This window comes from Callithrix jacchus, chromosome 8, assembly GCF_049354715.1.
Source record: "Callithrix jacchus isolate 240 chromosome 8, calJac240_pri, whole genome shotgun sequence".
NCBI lineage: Eukaryota > Metazoa > Chordata > Mammalia > Primates > Cebidae > Callithrix > Callithrix jacchus.
The window spans coordinates 19,597,917-19,610,542 of record NC_133509.1 but is presented as its reverse complement, the minus strand read 5'-3'; the positions used below and the strand labels follow the sequence as shown (position 1 = coordinate 19,610,542).

General features: G+C 38.4%; 1 protein-coding gene across 27 annotated transcripts in view; it reads right to left on the bottom strand.

Moving 5' to 3' along the window:
* The window catches only part of BBS4 (Bardet-Biedl syndrome 4), a 52,143-nt gene that overhangs the window by 27,040 nt on the left and 12,477 nt on the right, over positions 1-12,626 (bottom strand). For 8 of the 27 annotated variants that reach the window (XM_078333588.1, XM_078333582.1, XM_078333587.1 and 5 more), the window contains one exon: positions 462-541. The exons of 4 other annotated variants lie outside the window; for them this stretch is intronic. Coding sequence is in view for 12 of the 23 variants with exons in the window: in XM_078333582.1 (XP_078189708.1) it covers positions 462-541 (80 nt within the window). In the remaining 11 variants the exon portion in view is untranslated. Of the gene's footprint in view, positions 1-461; positions 542-1,872; positions 2,131-4,755; positions 5,115-8,004; positions 8,045-11,961; positions 12,008-12,626 lie in introns of those variants that run through there. 15 more of the 27 variants (XM_078333589.1, XM_035259146.3, XM_078333592.1 and 12 more) reach the window with 4 other exon arrangements.

Below are 12,626 nucleotides of genomic sequence, written 5' to 3'. Positions count from 1 at the left end.
GAAATACAAATGGTTTTTAAATATACAAATGATGATCAACCTTGCAATAAGAGGAAAAATTAAAAATAAAACTCAACAAAATACCATTTTTCATCTACTCAAAGATAAAAAAGTTAAGATAATATGCCACCGGAGGCAGAGAGTTGTTTGGTCTTGACCTAAGAAGACACACGGAACACACCTGAAACTGATCCACAGCCTGCAGTCAAACCCAGCCAACTCATAGTTGATCTGAAAGCCCATGAGCAATTAATATCTGTTTGTTAGGGGCCACTGAAATTTTGAAGTTGTATGTTAAGCATCACTAAAACAGCAAAAGATAACCAGTAGATGAAGTATGGGGAAAAAGGAATTCATATTTCATCACTGAGATAGAAACTGCCACACTCTGTGCAGCAGGCAACTGTTAGCTGCCTACCCAGCATCCTGCCTCTCATTTTATTATCATGGCAATCTCTTACCTTGCATGCTTCATAATCTTTCCGGATATAATGAAGATGAATCAACCAGTTCTGCTTCTCCAAAATAGGAAACTCTGGAGCTAGGTAGCATATTTTGACAAAACAAACAACACAGTTTTTAGATTCTTCTCCTTTAGCACTGTCCTCATGTCTAAACTAACCATAAACATACTGCAATATCACATGAAAATTTTCATGCTATTTACTACAAGAATATATTACAGTGTATCAAAAATGTATAGACTATCAAACAAAGACATATTTGTCCTTCTACTACATGTGCAATATATATCTTGAGTTTTTGAAGCTTGTAATGTCAGTTTCTCATCAAATGATGACTTGGCCTGAAAAACATAAAAATCCTCCTTTGTCTTTTCAATCCCTCCCTCCCTGATTATAAAAGGTGAATAGAAAGACTTTGTAAAGAAGACTGAAGGAATGTCACTAAGGAAATATATGTAAGATAGTTAATATCACATCTGATGATCAGAGTACCAAAAATATTTTAAATAAACATAATCTTTAGAAATAGCGCAAATAAGAACATTATGCTGTTGTCCAGAAATGAGAAGTCAACAACGAAAAAAATCTAGTTGAGTCGTTGAAAATGGCTAATGATAGAGAAACCATAAAATGAACTACCTACCCACTAAAATCAGAAGTTTAAAATACAGTAAAAATTCATTAAGAAGTTACTTTTCTGTGGTAACGAGGAGTAGAAAGATCCAAATTAACCCCAGAATGGTGAAGATCTCAAGGAAGGAAGAGGGAAGAACAGAATTATGAAAAGATAGAAAGGAGACTTCAACTCTTTAATGCTTATTTCTCAAAAAAATAAAAAGCTTTAAACATGACTAAATGTTTTTTACTTATTAAGCCTAGCCAGTGAGGACATGCATGTTTATATTACTTTTGTGAACTTTAATATGTTGGAGACAGTCCTTGATTTTTAAAAATGGAAAAGAGCCCACGTGTGGTGGCTCATCCCTGCAATCCCAGAACTTTGGGAGACCGAGGTGGGCAGATCACTTGAGTCCAGGAGTTTGAGGCCAATCATCTTATTTCTTTGAGGCCCGCCTGGGCAATATGGTGAAACCCCATCTCTACCAAAAATACAAAAATTAGCTGGGTGTGGTGGCACATGCCTGTGGTCCCAGCGACTCAGGAGGCTGAGGCATGAGAATCACTTGAACCAGGGTGGTGGAGGCTGCAGTGAGCTGAAATCATGACACTGTACTCGAGCCTGGGCCAGAGTAAGACTCTGTCTCCAAGAAAAAGAAAAAAAAGTAAAAGAAAGGGAAGAGCAAGGGGAAGAGAGAAAAATGACTATAACCTATTTCTTAATGTTCCACAACCTAAGGAGAAACAACCTAAAGAAAACCAAAATACGGTCAGGCACGGTGGCTCATACCTGTAATCCCAGCAATTTGAGAGGTCGAGGCGGCTGGATCACCTGAGGTCAGGAGTTGGAGATCAGCCTGACCAACATGGTGAAACCCCATCTCTACTAAAAAATACAAAAATTAGCTGGGTATGGTGGTAGGTGTCTATAATCCCAGCTACTTGGGAGGCTGAGGCAGGAGAATCACTTGAACCCAGGGGGTAGGGGTTGCAGTGAGCCAAGATCACGCCATTACACTCCAGCCCAGGCGAAAGAGCAAGACTCCGTCTGAAAAAAAAAACAAAAAACAAAAAACTTCTATGTCCAGGGAGAAAAAAAAATGCTTACTGTGACTCAGAGTTAATGTTGCCTGAACACGAAAATTAAAAGGTATGACCAGACACCTTGGCTCACAACTGTAATCCCAACACTTTGGAAGGCTGAGACAGGAAGATCAGTTGAGTCCAGAAATTTGATACTGGGCAATATAGCAGGACCCTCATCTTAAAAAATATTTAAAAAAATTTTTTAAATAAAAAAGAAGTAATGTTGCTCACTGCTATCCAAGAATACGAAGTATCAATGGAATTTGTAAGAACAAATTATAACAGAAAGTATGGATATGATTTTACACACCAGGAACAAGAAAAAGAGTAAAATTTTAAGCAACTGACTCTTCATCTTCTGAGTATACATATTCTCTTAGTAGAACTACCCTTCTGGTCATCAGGGCCTATTTGAGAGTCTTCTAAGACCTTTGTTTCCTTTCTTCTCTTCCCCTATGCCTCACCAAAAAGCAGATCTCTTGGTTATTCACATTCTGCCTAACCGTTTCCAGAATTAAATTTCCTTTGAAAAAGGCACAAGTCACCAAGCTTAAAGGGGTGTGTGTGTGTGTGTGTGTGTGTGTGTGTGTGTGTAAAGTACATAAAGAAGTATGCCATAATAAATATTTCTGGGGGCCAGGCACAGTGGTTCACATCTGTAATCCCAACACTTTGGGAAGCTGAGGCAGGCATATCACAAGGTTGGGAGATCGAGACCATCCTGGCTAACACAGTGAAACCCCGTCTCTACTAAAAATACAAATAATTAGCTGGCCATGGTGGCACACGTCTGTAATCTCAGCTACTTGGGAGGCTGAGGCAGGAGAATCACTGGAGCCCAGGAGGCAGAGCTGCAGTGAGCCAAGATCATGCCACTGCACTCCGACCTGGGTGACAGAGTGAGACTCCGTCTCAAAATAAATAAATAATTAATTAATTAATAAATAACTAAATAAATAAATAGTTCTGGGCCAGGAGGGCTTACTCAGTAATCTTGGACCAAGTCTCGACTGCATGACCCACTCCTCTGTCACCTATCTACTAAAGCGAAGAGTAAAAGAGAATGAGGCACTGAACCCTTTTGAGTTTATACTGCCATTAAGTATTACAAACCTTTGACACTTAGTATAATACCACTAAGTAGTCTAAAAGAAAATTTATAAAATGCTAATTTTCAAGTCTTGCCTGTTATTAAAATCTCACAATAAAAGACAAGTCATGGCTAGCCATGGTGGCTAGCCTGTAACCCTAGTACTTTGGGAGGCCCTGGTGGGCAGATCACTTGAGTCTAGGAGTTTGAGGCCAGCCTGGACAATGTGATGAAACCCCATCTCTACAAAAAAATACAAAAAAAATTAGCCAGGAGTTGTGGCACATGCCTGTAGTTTCAGCAACTTGGGAGGATGAGTGGGGAGGATCACTTGAGCCTAGAGGCAGAGGTTGCAATGAATCATGATTGTGCCACTGCACTCCAACCTGGACAACAGAGTGAGACACTGTTGTCGGAAAAAGAAAAAAAGACAAGCCACATTTTGTGTTTCCTCAGTGAAGACTGGAGAAAAAAATGTTCAATCTGTAAGGTAGCTCAAGGGCCCAAACACTCATTAAATGGAACTCTAGGGATTAGAAGAGAAAAAATCCACCAAAGCCAAGTACTAAAGGCCATTTCACATTCCTGGAGATGTAGTTGTCCAAAAGCTAAAAGAATTTTAGTTCCATCAAAGATTGTAGAGAACATTTCAGTGTACGTAATTGTCCTATTACCAAACGTGTGACGTGGGAAATTTATAGTTTCTGCATCTGTAAAACTAAGACTCACTCATTCATTCAACCAATATTCGCTGGGTGCCTAGCATGTTCTAGGCACTGGGAATACAGCAGTGATCAAAACAGACTCCATGATTTCATGGAGCTTATAATTGAGGCCAGGGGCTGCTACTACATAGGATAGATTATAAAATATGTTATACTTATCAGTGATATTTTTCTATGGAGAAAAATAAAGCAGGAAAGAGAAACAGAGAGCACAGAGTGGGGGGTTTTACTTTTAAATAGAAGGGTCGGGAAGTAAAATATTCATCCTCACAGGGTTGTGAGGATTGAATTACCTACCAAACAAAGAGGTTCAAATAGTGCCTGGTACATAGTAAGCCTTAAAGAAATGTTACCTGTTATCATTGCTGGGTCATTTTTTTTTTTTTTTTTTGAGATGGAATCTGGTTCTGTCATAAAGACTGGAGCCCGATCTACTGCAGTCTCCACCTCCCAGGTTCAAGTGATTATATCTCAGCCTACTGAGTAGCTGGGATTACAGGCACACACCACCATGCTCAGCTAATTTTTGTATTTTTAATAGAAATTGGGTTTTGTCATGTTGGCCAGGCTGGTCTTGAACTCCTGAGCTCAAGTGATCCAACTGTCTCGGTCTCCCAAAGTGCTGGGATTACAGGTGTGGGCCACTGTGCCGGGCCCTGTTGCTGTTATTTTTGTTATCATTATCATCTACCTATTCTCAAAGATGAAGGAATTCTGGATACCTCAGAAATCCCTAGAGTCTATTAATCTGAATTTACAATTAGAATTTTACCTGTAAATGTATAAGTTGAATTTCTGGCATTCCAAATCATTGCTCACTCCAACTCCCCCTAAAAATGGGGATACTGGTTCTTATATGCTTTCACAAGTATTATGAAAGTTACTAGTTGAAAGATCCTCCAAAAAACATAAGCATGTAAATGCAGAGCAGTCTCCCCTATTTTGCAACAAAGCAGAGTGATCATCTCCAATGCTACATTTCAGGAGCTTATGTTACCAAAGAGGTCAGATAGCCAGCTGATAGATGAAGACAAGGTAACAGCTTTTCATAAGTTGCAAAAAAGACCTCTTTCATATCCCAGCTCCCACACTACCCCTCCACCATCACCAAGACAGTGGGGGCGGAAGACTGGCAACCTAGCAACACTCCCTTGCCATTTCTCTTGCCTCACTCTACTCTTTTGTGACATCTCTTCCCCTTCTTTCCCCCTTTAAAGATGCACCTAACATATTTTAAACAATTCCAGAAGTGAATCAACATGACAGCTCAAGAATTCTCCCCTGTAGTTTGCCCTAGGTGCTAAATTCTCTTAGAAGAATTTCACATTCTGCTTAGGCTCAAAATCAAACCTTTACATTACACTTTGATTAATGCTAGAGATAGTATGTTAGCTATATTAAGAGCCAAGCAGAAAACTATTATAATTCAGATTTTAGTTGAAAAGTTTACTAAATGACTAAGGCTTTTCTAAATACATTGCAAGTAAAGCCTTTTTAAAAAAAAAAAATTCATCAAGTAAAGGATTTTTTCCAGGACTAGAAGACATGTAGCACATAAAAGTTTTCACATGGAGAATTTCAATCTTGATTCAATACCAGTCTTCTATGGGACCTAGGGCAAGTTATTTAACTTCTCTGGGCCTCCATTTATCCCCTCTCTAATTTTCACCGGAAAATACAAAGAATCTGAAAACAGTCACTCAATAAACATTAATTTCCTCATGCCAAATAGGAATTATAACACTTTTCTACCTCAATAGGATATGAAGGGCATCAAAAGATATAACAGATCTTGAATATAAGACATTTTCATTACTATCATTTTGAGCCCTGTCTCAGTCAGAACCTAACAAAAAACCACTTGAGGATTTGAAACACAAGGACTTTAATGTAGAGCACAGGCAATGAAAGAAATGAGAGGCCCAACAGGGAATGGTGAGACAAATCAGAAGTCTGCATGAGCAAAAAGCCACTATTGCTCTTAGGCCTGAAGGTCAAGAGCAGCCCTGGCTTCTCCTTCCTCCTGCCTTCTAATCTCCTGCCAGTTCCTCCACTTGCTAATCTAGTCAGAAACCGCTGACACAGAAGTCTGGGAAGAAAAGAAGCCTGCAAGGGTCAGTTCCTCACTGACCAAGAAGAGAAAAGAAGGCAAGGAATGGATCTGAGGGCAAACAGGCCCAGGATAAAGAGGAACATCCACTCTGTTCAGGAACATAAATGATGATGGAGGAGGAGGAAGAGACTGGGCTGAATCAGTATTGACTCAAGGATACATGCTGGAAATTGGCTTTAATTTTTTAATTATATTGCTGCTATCCAGTTTGTTTGCTTCTCATTAGCTTAAAATGTCATGAGGAAGAAAAAAGTCATAAAAGAGAACAGCTAATAATAGTTTTACTTTATATCTTAAATTATTTAAAATTTTATTTCTTCAAATCAAAATTTAATAATTACATTATATCCTTGTTAAAGGGGTGTGTGTGTGTGTGTGTATGTCAAAGTGTGTTCTCCCTTATTATTCCACTGAATAGTCCCATAAGGCCAGTGAGTTATGCAATTCAGAGAATATTCCCACATTACAAAAGAGGAAATTAAGACCCTAAAGGTTAAGTAAACTGTCCACATTCAACAAGCAGTTAGTGGAAGAGGCAGGACTATAACCCAGGTCTCCAAGGTTACTCATTAAACTACACCAAGTTTCTGCCCAATGATAAAGGATTTTCTAATATTAAAATGTAAATGTTTGGGCTGTCAATTAGACATAACTGAGGAACACAAAATTAGTAATGATTGTAAAGTGTCTGGGAGTGGTGGCTCACACCTATAATCTCAGCACTTTGGCAGGCTGAGGGGGGCAGATCATGAGGTCAAAAGATCGAGACCATCTTGACCAACATGGTGAAACCCCATCTCTACTAAAAATACAAAAAAAAAAGTTAGCTGGGCGTGGTGGCGCATGCCTGTAGTCCCAGCTACTCAGGAGGCTGAGGCAGGAGAATCTCCTGAACCAGGGACGGGGATGGCTACACTGAGCTGAGATTGCACCACTACACTCCAGTCTGGCACAAAGACTCTGTCTCAAAAATGATAATTTTAAAGCTTTTCTATTTTTTTTAAAAGCAATGCTTTTAATATACTAAAGTAGCAAGATTTTCAAATGATTTTTTTAAAATAACTAGTTGGTTTTCTTAAAAATACATACCTGGCCAGGTGCAGTGGCTCACACCTGTAATACCAGCACTTTGGGAGGCCAAGGTGGGCAGATCATGAGGTCAGGAGTTCCAGACCACCCTAACCAACATAGAGGAACCCTGTCTCTACTAAAAATACAAAATTAGCCAGTTATGGTGGTGCATGCCTGTGATCCTATCTACTCAGGATGCTAAGGCAGGAGAATTGCTTGAACCCGCGAGATAGAGGTTGCGGTGAGCTGAGATCACACCACTGCACTTCAGCCTGGGCAATAAGAGCAAAATTCTATCTCAAAAAAACAAAAAACAACAAAAAAAAAAACCATACTTACAGTCAAACAAAATTCAAAGGGCACATAGGATATTAAACAAAAGACCCACTCCATTCCTACCCCTCACCAAAGGTGAAGAATTTGAGTATTTTCAAGGAATTTCTATGTATATATAAGCATATGAGCGTGTGTGTGTGTGTGTGTCTACACCTTCATTTTACACATGGGGATTATATTAACCACATTTCAAAAATTGCTTGCTAATATTTATTACTGACTCTAAATACATCCTTCCTGGTGACCCTGAAAATCCTACTCCTAAGTATGTATGTGTACCAAAAACATGTACAACCTCTTCATGGTTGCATTATTCAGAATACAGCAAAATAAAAATATCCCAAATGTTCACCAAGTATAAAATGAATAAACTGAGGTAGAGTCCCATAATGGAATATATATAACAATGAAAAACCAAACAACCACTACTACATGCAACAACATAGATGAATCAACAAACATAATTCTAAGCAAAGAAGCCAGATACTAAAAAGTACATACTGCATGATTCCATTTACATTCAACAGCAGGCAAAACTGATCTAGAAGACAGAAGTTAAATACAAGGTAGTAACCTTTGGGAGGGACAGTTAATGACTGGTAGGGAATGAGGAGGAGGCCTGGAGGCTATTGATAATATTCTATACCTTAATCCAGATGGTGATTACATGAGTATGTTTACTTTGTAAAAATTCACTGCAAAGTACAATTATGATTTGTGTATGTACTTTTCTGTATATATACTATATTTCAATAGAAATGTATCAAAAATTACTGATTAAGCCAAATTAGACATTTTCTAAAACCAAAAAATTAATTTCTGCAATATTAATGCAGAAAAGGGAGGGGAAACAAAACTCAGTTCCGGGGTAAGGATCACAATTTCTAGACAAGATATAGAAGGCATTAATCATAAAAGAAAAAAACAGTAAATTGGCATTCATCAAAATTAAAACTTCTGATCATCAAAGGATACCTTAATAAAATGAAAATGTTAAGACACAGGCTAGGGGGAAATATTTACCACACATATAACAAACAAAGGGCTTACATTCAGAATATATAGAGAAGTCTCACAAATCAGTAATAAGGGGGAAAAAAACAATTTAAAAACAGGCAAAAACTTGAGCAAGCACTACACAAAAAATATGACCAATAACTATATGAAAAGGTGTTCAACATCATTAGTCATTAGCATAATACAAATTAAAATCACAATAAAACACAATACACTCACCAGCAAGTCTAATATGAAAAAGACTGACAGAACCAAATGTTGGCAAGAATGTATGGCAAACAGAATCCTCACACATTGCTCATGGTAAAATAAAATTGTACAACCACTTTGGAAAATACTTTGGCAGTTTATTATAAAGTTAAAACAAACAGTTCACATATGACCCAGCAATTCCACTCCCTAGGCACTTAATTCAAGTGAAAACACATGCCACACGCACACACACAAAAAGACCAGTAAATAAATGTTCAAGAAGGGCACAGTGGCTCGCACCTGTAATCCCAGCACCTTGGGAGGCCGAGGCAGGCAGATACCAAGGTCAGGAGTTTGAAACCAGCTGGCCAATATGGTGAAACCCCGTCTCTACTAAAATACAAAAATTAGGCAGGCGTGGGGGCGTGCGCCAGTAGTCCCAGCTACTTGGAAGGCTGAGGCTCAAGAATGGCTTGAACCCAGGAGGCAGACACGCCACTGCACTCCAGCCTGGGCAACAGAGCAAGACTCTGCCTCAAAATAAATAAGTAAAGGATAAATAAATAAATAAATGTTCATAGAAACTTTTCCACAATAATCAAAAACTACTAACAGTGCAAATGTTCATTAACAGGCGACTTGACAACAAACAGTGGTATCTTCATGCAGGTGAATACTAGACAGCAGTTTTTAAATAAAAGAATTACTGATACATATAACAACCTGGATGAATCTCCAAAACAACATGTTGTATAAAAGCTGCCAAAAGCTAAACAGTAGATACTGCATGGTTCCCTTTGTATGAAGTTCAAGCACAATTTATAGGAAAGTTCAAAATCAGTTTATAGGAGCAGAAATCAGAATGGTGGTCGCATCTGGGGAAGTGAAGCAGAAGACTTACCAGGAAGAGGCGTGAGGAAACTTTCTAGGTGATAAAAATGTTTAATTTGATCTGATGATTACATGAATACATTTACACGAGTATACATATTTGTCAGAATTCCAGAGTGTGTACCTCAGATTTATAGATTTACCAGCATTTTTTTTTTAATTCACAACTTGAGGTGGTAGATGTGCCATACCAGCAGTAAAATTAAAAATAATTGGGAAACATTAGATATATACTATCTTCCATTTAAATTAAATTAAAAGTTAACATTGTTCCTCAAAAATTAAACAGAATTGGGCCAGGCACAGTGGCTCACGCCTGTAATCCCAGCACTTTGGGAGGCCGAGGCAGGCAGATCACGAGGTCAAGAGATCGATACCATCTTAAGCCAACAGAATGAAACCCAATCTCTAATAAAAATACAAAAAATTAGCCAGGCATGGTGGTGTGCACCTATAATCCCAGCTACTCGGGAGGCTGAGGCAGGAGAATCACCTGAAGCCGGGAGACAAAGGTTGCAGTGAGCCGAGATCGCGCCACTGCACTCCACCCTGAGTGACAGAATTAGACTCCGCCTCAATTTTTTAAAAAAATGTTTACCTCATCAATTTAATCAGAGGAGTGGTGGGGCAAAAGCCAGGTTACAATAGACAAATAGATTCAGAGGTGAGGATACCGAGACAAGTAAGATCAACTATTCTTTCAAAAAGCAAATCAACGAAAGCCATTCACTATCACAGTAAAAATAGTGAGATTTGGTAACTACTTATCAAAGACTCTGTGAGAATGGTTTCATGTAGACTGCAGGGTGAATTAGGTAACAACTAAATTACCTTGTAAGTCTACAATTCTGTATACACAAGAACCAAAATTAGCAAAAGGAAAAGATTAATAAAGAGCATGTATAGTATCTATAAAATCACTTCTGAAAACCAAATATATGCACAGCAACTAGTCTGTAGAATAAATTATTATATACAGTACAGGAAATGACATCTTTCTAGCATATCTACAAAATTCCCAATTTCTACAACCTTTAAATTCTTTAAGAATTACTTGGAACTCAAGGGCTGATGTTCAGGAAAAAAAAAAAAAGAATTACTGACATAGGTGGGAGTGTAAATTAGTTCAACCATCGTGGAAGACAGTGTGGTGATTTCTCAAGGATCTAGAAATAGAAATACCATTTGACCCAGCAATCTTATTACTGGGTATATACCCAAAGAAGTATAAATCGATCTATTATAAAGACACATGCACACACATGATAGCAAAGACTTAGAATCAACCCAAATGCCCATCAAATATAGACTGGATAAAGAAAATGTGGCATATATACACCATGGACTATTATGCAGCCATAAAAAATGATGAGTTCATGTCCTTTGCAGGGACAGGGATGAATCTGGAAACCATCATTCTCAGCAAACTGACACAACAGAAAACCAAACACTGCATGTTCTCACTCATAAGCGGAGGTTGAACAATAAGAACACATGGACACAGGGAGGGGAACATCACACACGGGGGCCTGTTGGGGGGTGGGGGATTAGGGGAGGGATAGCAGGGGGTAGGGAGATTGGGGAGGGATAACATTAGGAGAAATACCTAATGTAGGCGAGCAGGGATGGAGGCAGCAAATCACCATGACATGTGTATACCTATGTAACAATCCTGAAAGATCGGCACATGTACCCCAGAATTTAAAGTAAGAAAGAAAAATAATTACTGACATACAAAAATTCTAAGGAAAACAACCCAAATGCTCATCAACAGACTGATAAACAAAATGTGGTATATACATATACTAGAATATTATTCAGCCTTAAAAAGGAATGAAATTCTGACACATTCTAAAACATGAATGCACCTTTAAAAATGCTGAGTGAAATAAGCCAGACAGAAAAGGGCAAATATTGTGTGACTCACCTTTATATGAAAAACCTACAATAGTCAAATTCATAGATACAGAAAATAGAATGGAGATTATCAAGATCTGGGGAGGGAAGAGGACGTGGAGATTTATTATGTAATGGGTAGAGTGTTTCTGTTTGGAATGATGAAACACTTCTAGAAACAGACAGTGGTGATGATTGTACAACTGTAAATGTACTTAATGCCACTGACTTACACAAAACAGTAAATTTTATATATATTTTACCATATTAAATTATTCTATTAAAAAATTACTCTAATAGCAGATATCAAGCTGAGATCAAGTTCCTCACATAGTGACTATACTGTCTCAGGCTGTGGACAAAACCCATCCTTAGTTATGGCCACCCCAAAATGCGTCAAGTTTTCAATGAAGACTCCTTTAAGGAAGGAAATAGACTCAAGCAGTAAATCAATTCACTCACCTCAATGATCGGTAAGATCTTCAACTGAAAGCCAGAAGAAAGTCACCTAAGGTCACACCATGGGGAGAAAGAGGACTTCAGTAGCCTCATGTAGGATATTATTTTCTCAGAACCATCAAGTAGTTCTGATCAACAATTCCATTGCGTGTTCTTGAAAAAAAAGTCCTGATATATTTGGACAAAAATACCAAATAGAAATCTGTTTATCCCTCCCACAGTTGGCACTCACCACTCTCAAAACTAAAGAGTCAAACTAGGATATGGACCTCTTAAGCTGAGGAGGATAGGAGGAGGTGGAGGGACAACATCCATTCTCAGTCAAAATGCCTCTAACAGCTACTTGTTCAAACAAAGTCTCTCTACTTGCTAATCCAACTTCTATGTGAATTCTTCATACACTTACCAACTTTCTGCTTTCTAGTTTCAAGTGTTATACTACTTAAGCAGAGCAGTGGTTCTCAAGTGGGAACAATTTTGTTCCAAAAGGAACAGTTGGCAACGTCTGGAGACAAGTGTGGTTGTTACAACTAAGTGCTACTTTCAACTACTAGGTAGATGCCAGGGATGTTGTTAACCATCCTACAATAGACAGGACAACTCCCCCAACAAGGCATTATCTTGCTCAAAATATCATTCATGCCACAGCTGAAAAAACCTGAACTAGA